The sequence below is a fragment of the Triticum urartu genome, chromosome 2A, assembly GCF_056163025.1.
Source record: "Triticum urartu cultivar PI428250 chromosome 2A, HENAU_Tu73, whole genome shotgun sequence".
NCBI classification, from domain to species: Eukaryota; Viridiplantae; Streptophyta; class Magnoliopsida; order Poales; family Poaceae; genus Triticum; species Triticum urartu.
Window position 1 is genome coordinate 204,393,832 of NC_141874.1, and position 8,791 is coordinate 204,402,622.

At 45.9% G+C, this 8,791-nt stretch overlaps 2 protein-coding genes across 2 annotated transcripts; one reads left to right on the top strand and one right to left on the bottom strand.

Moving 5' to 3' along the window:
- Positions 1–1,066: 1,066 nt before the first annotated feature.
- Positions 1,067–3,341, top strand: LOC147984552 (uncharacterized). Its single transcript, XM_087543634.1, has 2 exons — positions 1,067–1,468; positions 3,099–3,341. The coding sequence occupies exons 1-2, from the start codon at positions 1,158–1,160 to the stop codon at positions 3,154–3,156; spliced, it is 369 nt and encodes a 122-aa protein (XP_087399760.1). The 5' UTR covers positions 1,067–1,157; the 3' UTR covers positions 3,157–3,341.
- A 205-nt stretch (positions 3,342–3,546) lies between these two features.
- Positions 3,547–8,159, bottom strand: LOC147984553 (eukaryotic translation initiation factor-like protein). Its single transcript, XM_087543633.1, has 6 exons — positions 7,933–8,159; positions 7,085–7,856; positions 6,555–6,751; positions 5,514–5,550; positions 5,348–5,412; positions 3,547–4,488 (listed from the first exon to the last, which is right to left on the bottom strand). The coding sequence occupies exons 1-6, from the start codon at positions 8,025–8,027 to the stop codon at positions 3,993–3,995; spliced, it is 1,662 nt and encodes a 553-aa protein (XP_087399759.1). The 5' UTR covers positions 8,028–8,159; the 3' UTR covers positions 3,547–3,992.
- Positions 8,160–8,791: the final 632 nt, after the last annotated feature.

The window sequence follows — 8,791 nt, forward strand, 5'->3', positions numbered from 1 at the left end:
TAATTAAAGCGTTAGCCAGGGAAGAAACAGTCTTGGAATGGCCAGCAATCGGATCGAGATCGATCATGATCCAACGGCTGTGGCACTAACCAGTAGTCAAGGCGGTGACATGGTGGTTAGTGTCTCACTGTCTGGTGATCAGTGTGAGCCATCAGTTTTAACCTTTAGTAGGACCGTGGAGAAACTGTGAAACACAAAGGTAGAGGCCTTTTCTTTCTTTCTGGTATGCATACATGTTGATTTGTTTGCCCAGACGATGCTTATATATTGCTGCGATCTGAAGTGAAAACTCTTAATTTTTCATATAATTATGGATTTTCTGCTCCATACCAGAATTGTTAGCACACAAGGTCAATCTTTCTAAAGTGAAAATAATAATCATAACTTCTCCGAATTTCTTTCCTAGCTATCTAATTTTGTTATGAATTTGTGCAAAGTTACCACGTTATGAACTAAAGGCCTCTCTTTTTTTTCGGGTGAACTAAAGGCCTCGTTGGGAACTTAATTAGCTGTTTCTCGATTTGGAATAGACCAGTAGCGCAAGCTAACTATATTTACTTACCGCATTTGAAAAATTCAGAAGGAAATGGTAAATTATTAAAAAATGCCGGGTGAAGAAATAGCAAATTAATAGATAGATATTGTCACTTTTACATTATGTTGGCTTTATCAGATATAACACACAGTACCACCCATAGTCTCGAACTAATTATAAAAATATTCAAACTGCTGGTATGATGCGCATGTGGAACGCACTTGAGTTAGATAAATTCGGCACAACGACCTACTAGCGTTTTTTCTTTTTTGGTATTTGTTGCTAAGAGAAAATACCAAAGTGCCCTTGCCCTTATAATTTGTTTGCAACTAGTGTAGTTTGGCATAAGGGGTTAGCTATTTTAAGAAGGAAAACTAGTGTAGTTTGTTATTTTTATATAACTTTTTTCCTCGGGCGAAAGTAGACAATATATGAATAAATCGCGCGAGGAACAAGGTTAGTTTGGTCTTTTCTGTTACTAGCAACTAGTACAAGTGGTGCAAGCCTGCAACACGGATATAATAAGCCTCATCGGCCGGAGCCTCATGAGAAAGCCTCCGTGGTGGCAGCTGGTGCAAGAAATAGCTCACGTTCATAGCGCCAGCATAGGAGAGATCGATCGATGAAGCTGTTCGCGTTCGTGAGGCGCGCTCGCCGAACATCGTCAGCGGCGATGACACCGGAGCCGGTTCCGGTGGCGCTGGAGAACGCGACGGCGCCTGTGTCCGCTGCGGAGAAGCGGCGGCGGAGGCCCTCGTCGGGATCGTCGTCGTGGAAGCCGACGCTGGTCGCCATCTCCGAGGACGCTGCGGTGGCCGCCGCCAAGGCCGACGCCGGAAAGGCCAAGGGCAAGGCGAAAGGGAAGCCGGCGGCGGCCAAGGCCAAGGCGAGGGCGTCGCCTCGCGCGCTCCGGCCTGACTACGACGACTTCCGGTGAGTTCAGTTCCGTGCCGTGTCCGCGTGCGTACGTGTGTGAGGCGTCGGGTTTGCGCGCGTGCCGGTAGTAGGCGACAGCCGTTGGATCCGGCTGGGTAGGCAGGGGGGTGACCATCTGACGGATGCGGTGCGTTGACCTTGGGTTAGCCTCTGCGTGCGCGGCCAGGCTCCTCCAGCGAGGCTGGAACGCCGTTGGATAGACCAGACGTTGCATGGTCGGCTGCAGGTGGACCCGTCGGTAAGCCCTGAAGGCGTGGTTCCAAAACATTTCAAAGTTGTTTTAGCCGTGAGTAAGTTTCCAACATTTCAGTTCTTTGGGCTCTTTTTTCGAGGCTCCTGATTTCAGTTTAACCAAGATGGTATAATTTTTGCTTTAAATTTACTTCAAACGTTGAGAAATTTTCTTGTTTTGAGAAAATCGTCCAATCTACTCACCAAAACAGTGTGTCGGTACAAAGAACACAAAAAATAATAGATATTACTACATTCATATCCGTAGACCACCTAGCAACGACTACAATCCTTCTTAACCAATCATTTGAACAAAATTGATAAAGAATGAATTATATTTTGGCTTTGGCTCAATCGAACCCATGCATTGCTGAGATATTTTGACCAAAATGTAAATATCCTAGTACTTACTGAAATGATAAAAAAAAAATCCTAAATTTTTGGTGAAATTTTATGAACAACCAGAAACCTATGTCGGCCATGGCTGCTTCTAACAGGTAATAACTATATCAGTTTTGCTAATTATATATATAAGCGTGTGTGGCGATAGTCCATATCGTAAGCAGTTTTGTCAAGAGCTTGGTTTGCTGTAAAGCGTGATCTTGATGATCTACTTGCTTGGAAGCAGGACGTAGAGATAAGGGTTAGTTGGTGGGTCAGCTGTTTGGCACCTAATTTCTGTTGCAACTCGCACAAAGTTGACTCGGGATGGATGGTTAATGGGTTCACAGGCGCCGCAGCTTGTGTCCAGCTTTTCGATCGTCAACTAGCCTACACAAGCAGTTGATTTGAGAGTGCAGAATTAAGCCATGCTATTCTTCTGGCTGTGCAGAACGTACGGTACGGGCACACACACTTCCACGTCACGGCATCTAGTTCGAAACATATTGTCAGTCCGAAATCTTATCTGTTCGAAGAAAATTGCACTAACAAAGTCAAGAATCAGAAGTTATACTAGCGGGAATTATGTCAGGATTCGATTGAAACTGTTATCTGGTATACATCAGCAGAAGAGCAGTGCTATATCCAACCAGAAAAAAAAATTGTGAACACCTGGAACTGCATGGACCACCGTGTGTCCTGCCGTGCCAGTGGAATCTCCATCGATCTGTAGACAAGCTCAGCAGTCACCACCCCTATTGTTGGTGCATGTGTGGGACGGAGACGTGGTCTTGCTTTATCGTTAGTCAAAGCACGAGCTGCACTGGCCAGTCAAGTGAGCATGTGACCCTGATGCGTGCTGCTAGCACTACTTGCCCTCCACAAGGGGAGGGGTCTAGTTTAGCGGTACAAAAATCACGGAAATTGAATGCTTCATGTAAAGTTACGACTGTGCTGCATTTCGGTATCCTTGTGTCACTAAAACTGACCCAGATGATTGTCTCTCTACCTGCAGGCGCTTCGGGGCGCCCACGGTGCTGCCGGCGTTCGCGCCCACGGCGTTCCTCTTCTGAGCGAGCTCAGGCGACCTCGCTGTGGTGGTGTGCCGTGATGGGAGCGGCAAGTGGCAACGTGGTGGTCTGACCATGAACCCTCTCTCTGTTTGTGTGCCCAATATGAGCTCCCAAAGCTGATGCTTCTGTGATTCCTTCTAGTGCTGGCTTCTCATGTGAATATCTATGTCTATTGTTTCGGCTTCCATCCAACTTGCGTTGCGCCTCTGTTTAGATCGTTTCTTCACAATTCTTGTCATCCCGCATGATTTGGTCGGCCGGGTTCGACAAAAGCAATACTTCGAGCCAGTTTCGGAAAACGACGGAGAAATCCAACTCTACTCTGCAACATTCAGGTCATTCATCCCTGTGATCAGCAAGATACAGTGGGCAAATAAAAGAAGCAAATCATGAAAGAATCGTACAATCTTCACTCATAATTAACTTTGCTGATGAAATCGCAATGAAATCATTTTGGTAAGAGGGTGTAAACACCCTAATCTGGCAACACCATAAAACAAGCACGCCAGAATCAATACACGGCAAGCCCAACTATGCCAATACAAGGGTAGCAATTATTCCCCAGCTTATATCACAGGCGGGTAGCAGGCTGACAAATAGAAAGTTTATAAATTCTCATCTCCTGTTATCAAGAGACGAAATGGGCCACCAACTTACAAGAGGAACATTTGTTTGCTAAAAAATGAGACTAGCGCCCCTCCTGCACCGCACAATTCGACTTCCCCATGCTGGAACAACTGAACAAGGCTGTAATGTAAAGCAGTGAGTGTGCTTCAGGATGGCCATGACATTTGAACCGTGTCATCTAGGGATCATAGTGTATGTTCGCCACAGGATCAGTAACCGTTAATCTTTCGCTGTGAAGATCCAGAGTGCAATGCCCCGTTGTCAGTGAGCCTTGAAAAGCCAACCTGATCCCTAGCCCCTGGGCTCGGAGGAACTCTTGGACTAGGAACACTGGTCAAGCGAGACTGCGGCACAGTATCAGACATGGACTTGGAGAAGGCTTGGGCGAGCTCCAAGGCAGTCGCTGCTTTCCCAAACCGAGGTGCAGTAACCTCAGGCTTTGGTGGCTCCACTGGTTTACGCCAGGTTTCAGGCTCTGGGCGTTGTTGTTCAGGCTGCTTTTCCACATCTCTAGCAACCTTCCTGCTCTCATCGCGTCGTGTAGGCCTGTATGCATCAGCCCTGTCTGTATCCCGCCTGTAATCTTTCCTATCAGCATTCCTTGGGCCTCTGTGACCAACTGCAAAACTCTCAGCCTTTTCGCCTGAAGGGTTAATGGTCATAGCTTCAACCTTCTGCTCGACCTTTGCAAATTCATTTTTGGACCTAGATGACACACCGGTTATTAGTAAATGTGACATCTTCAACTTGACATATATCTATATTAATATTTGCAGAAAATTAAACTCCACAGAAAAGAACATTCCCCACTACTTAGGAAAAAGAAGCATAACAAGTAAAGTTGCTACTGAAAAGTGAAAATTAACATATAAGCCGGGTAAAAACTAAAAAAAAACATAATCAATATCTTTCCTTGACACTCCAAAATAAACCTTATGACTTATTACAGCAGTATAAGAATACGACAGAATCTGATTTCTAGCTTCAAATGCATTCAAAGAAAACGAATCTAGCTTTCCAGGCCTAAGCAAGTTGCACATCCAGGCCTGATAGAAACAGCGTCAAGAGAAGTGTTGTCAACAGCATACGATTTGTAACTTTTACCATCTTAAGAGCGAAGGCCCGTCTAGCAGTCCTCACGAATTTCTGTAACTGTAGGCTACCAAGACAACCATGCCTCTTCGCTCTATTGCAGATAGCTGTTCCAGCACTTCTGCACTGTCCCTATGGTGGGAACATATACTACAGTCCACATGTAATTTCCAACCTAAATTTAACACAACTATACAAGTTTTACTGGCATAATACACTGGAATCCGACAAGTATGATTGTCTGGATGTGGCAGCACAAGGTTAACTAGGTACAGGCAACAGCTAAATTGGCAGCTTCCAGAAAACAAATCAAAATTACACAATATATATCATAGCAAGGTAGTAGGAAGAATCTAGATAACACATTCAAGATGAACAACAATAATAAACATGCCTTGACTGCAAAATGCTAGTAATAATGTCAACCCAATATACTACAGATATAAATTGGTCCGTGTCTACATGTAACTACCTGCCAACTGGAGAGGTGATCTCGAGGTCACTTGCCAAAGCATCCACACCACGATCTCTGAGAACCTGGTTTCATACAAGAACAATCAGTTAGAATGAAAAAATAAACATAAAATAACACACCACTAAAACCACATGAGTGGATGTAAGAAAGCAGATGCACATACTTGTTCCCGGGGGCGAGCACCACCAAAGAGGGATGGCCTAATAGATTGGACAACAAGATAAGTTATATACAACAAAAACAACAAGGATAGTAACAGTAACAGTGATTGCAAAACTACGGCAAGGTAGTGACAAAATACTTCTCTACCGGTAAATGAACTAGGCATTGAAGACGATTCTTATCAAACCAGTTAAATGCATATTGCTCACTTATTGAGTTGCTGAGAAATTCAGCACCAGTATATAGGGCCAAAACAATTATTCTAAACATTCTCAGAAATGAGGGATGGGGATGTTGTAAACAAATAACAGAAAACAGCACCAAGGTACCATTCTACTATTACAGACACCCATACATCAAACATAAAAATTAAATACTTCTCCATAGCAGGTGGCCTTGTGGTTCCTACTATCCAAATCAGAACTATGATACTCCTATGTACCATTACAATAAATTGAAGATTTTGTACATAAACTCCTCTGCATGGTATTAAAATGTTTAAAGATCACTCATTCCAGATGAAATAAGGAACTAGAGGTAGTAGTTGTCAAACAGAAAAACAGTGACACCAAGGTGATCGGCACTAGCTGATGATATTAACTCTCTGTGAAATGCAAGACAGGTGTGTCTGCCTTGTGCTCTTTGGGTAAGCATGAACTACATGCCAACTGTAAAAAGAGAGACATGGCCTACAGTATATTGGGTGTTATTTTGATCTGCCTACCAGCCATTTGTAGTTAGAATACACATAGTGCAAACAAACAGAGCAGACGAATTCTGCATCAAAGTTGCGCATATTGGAACTTAATTGTAGATCAATTAACAGGAATAGTAAATATGGTGTTGGTACAAGATGGAATATAATACAAACTTGAGCAGGTTATAAAGTGTATGGTATTTATGATATAACAATGACATAACATGTAATAGATATGAGCCAATTTACAGCAAGCAACAAACAATCAAGTTAAAAATGTAAGAATATCTTGCAAAGCAAATAGAGAAGTCACAAGAGCAAAATGAGAAGCTAAACACTGTGTACCTCTCCTTTGCAGCACTTTCACCAGACTGACCCACTCCATTAGAGCGAGGTTTCAGATTCAGCCGTGGTCGCTCCACTGTTGCCCTGCTTTCAGCATCTGCCCCTGCCACTCCCGTTTTGGCTACCATCACATTCTGGCGCGCTTCATGAACAACCTCAACCTGCATGACACTCGCTATCACAGGGACCGGAAGGACCTACACAATTGTTAAACCACCACGGAAAAAGATTAAATTTCCACCATAGTGAATCCAATGATATCAAAATAGCTAATAAGAAGAAAAACTACATAATGCAATCATCTGTAGCTTCGCATGAAGATATCTCCTATATGCTTTTGCAAACTCCGCTTGAATAATCAATGTTGATCAATTATTAATATTGCTATAATGTTACTTGATGCAACGCATGCAATTTCAATTTGCAATCAGATCAGCTAGGAAGAAAGGTGTCACCAAGCAAGGTTAAAGGGCCATCTTGTAGAGAAATAAGATCAGCATAAAACTCAGAAAAAGAACAGATATAGTCACCTGCTTCTCTTCCATATAGGTAGGTGATGGTGCAGGGGATTCGATTGGCTTGGAACGAGGAAGCAGCTTCAGCTTGGGCCTTTCTGGCACCTCTCCGATTTTCCCTTCCCCAACCCTGCCTTCATGTGATGCAGGCCTCACTGGTTCCACCCCCTTGTCCATGGCAACGTCCAGCCCTCTTAATCCAACTGACCTTGGCCTCTCCATGGCACCGTCCAGCTCTCTCACAGCCAACGCCCTTGGCCTCTCGATGGCAGTGTCAAACCCTCTCGTTCCAACCAACCCTGACCTCTCCATCTCAGGCGGGACCACCTGAGTCTCCAGCACTGGTGCCGACACAGAGGCGGGCGGGGAGGAGGGCTTGGACAAATGCCACCTACCGGAGATTACCTTCTCCACAGCGCTCGCCTGCGCGATGCGCGTCGCCGACCAGATCTGACCGCTGCTGGCGGCAGGAACAACCGGCGGCGCGGCTGGAGCGACCTCCCTCTTCGCACCCCAGGCATTACCCGGTCCAGATCTAGCGGGGGCCACCGCCGGCACGGAGGGGAACGACGGGGGCGACGGCGCAGGTCGGCGAGGCGCGGCCAGCTCGAAGGGCGTGCGCTCGTCCTCATCGAAGTGGCGGCCGATGCGGGAGGGGTTGGTGAGGAAGGAAGGGACAGCGGCAGCCGCCGCCGCTGCGGAGGAAGCAGCGGGAGTGCGCGGGCGCGCGGATGCAGTCGAAGAGGCGGACGGAGGGGCCGTGGGGCGGTCGGGCGGTCGTGCAGAGCTGCGAAAACGGGAGCAGTCCGTCAGCTACAGCACGGTGAGGGATCGTCGGTGGGGTTAGGGTTTGGGGAACTTACACGCCAGGGGCGGAGGGGAGAGGGAGCTCGGAGGGGATGGAGCCGCCGTGGAAGTCCTTGAGCGTCATCGTCGTCACCGCCTTCTTCTTCGACATGACTGCGGCCGAGGTCGAGCCAGCCGGCGCCGGAGATGGACGGCTGCTGCCTCTCTCCGAAGGGAGGTGCGCTTGATCGATCGGGGCCTGGCGCCTCAAGCTTTCCAGGTCCAAGTTTGTGTAGCGCTTCCTGTGGGAGGGAAGTGTTTGATAGGCTGGGTTGGGAATTTTGCACTTTGGCGCTCCATACTTTGGGTAACTCGCATCGTATGTATCCAGGCAGAAAGATAACTGAGGGTTGTTTTGTAAAACGACTAGGTAAGAGCAACTCTCTTGTGTTGAAAGATATTGCCCACCTTCCTCTAACAGTTCGGACTTTTGAATGAGTTGGATGCAACATGAATTCAATATGGTATCTGAGCCAAGAAGTCTTAAGTTCCAACGCAGTATTAATAAAACGATTCTGTGGCATACATCGATCGTCACGTTACTTTTAAGCTTTTGGCATCTCATCACATGATTCATCCTCTAAACAATGCATCTGTGAGCTAGAAGCAAAGATTAAAGCACAAGCGACAGACACAAAACAAGCAATTGCCACATTTGCAGAAATCTGAATGTCCTACTTATTGCACAGATGTTGGAAATCGAAGAGCTCAAAATAAAACAACAACTAGAAATAGAAGTTATCAAGATGGGCCAGGAGAGAAAACCCAAGGGCTTTGAAAAGAAGCAACAAGAAATTGAGAGAATTCTTAGTCATCTCTTAAGAAAGTCATCGCTGTCTTCACAGGAGACTGTGTCACAACCCATGAATCACTGAT

Excerpts from the sequence above, each read along its gene's own strand:
- LOC147984552 (XM_087543634.1), top strand. The coding sequence starts at position 1,158 with ATGAAGCTGTTCGCGTTCGTGAGGCGCGCTCGCCGAACATCGTCAGCG. Across the intron at positions 1,469-3,098 it reads CCTGACTACGACGACTTCCG|GCGCTTCGGGGCGCCCACGG; the intron begins GTGAGTTCAGTT and ends CTCTACCTGCAG.
- LOC147984553 (XM_087543633.1), bottom strand. The coding sequence starts at position 8,027 with ATGTCGAAGAAGAAGGCGGTGACGACGATGACGCTCAAGGACTTCCAC. Across the intron at positions 7,857-7,932 it reads CTCCCCTCCGCCCCTGGCGT|CTCTGCACGACCGCCCGACC; the intron begins GTAAGTTCCCCA and ends CCGTTTTCGCAG. Across the intron at positions 5,413-5,513 it reads GTGCTCGCCCCCGGGAACAA|GTTCTCAGAGATCGTGGTGT; the intron begins GTATGTGCATCT and ends GTATGAAACCAG.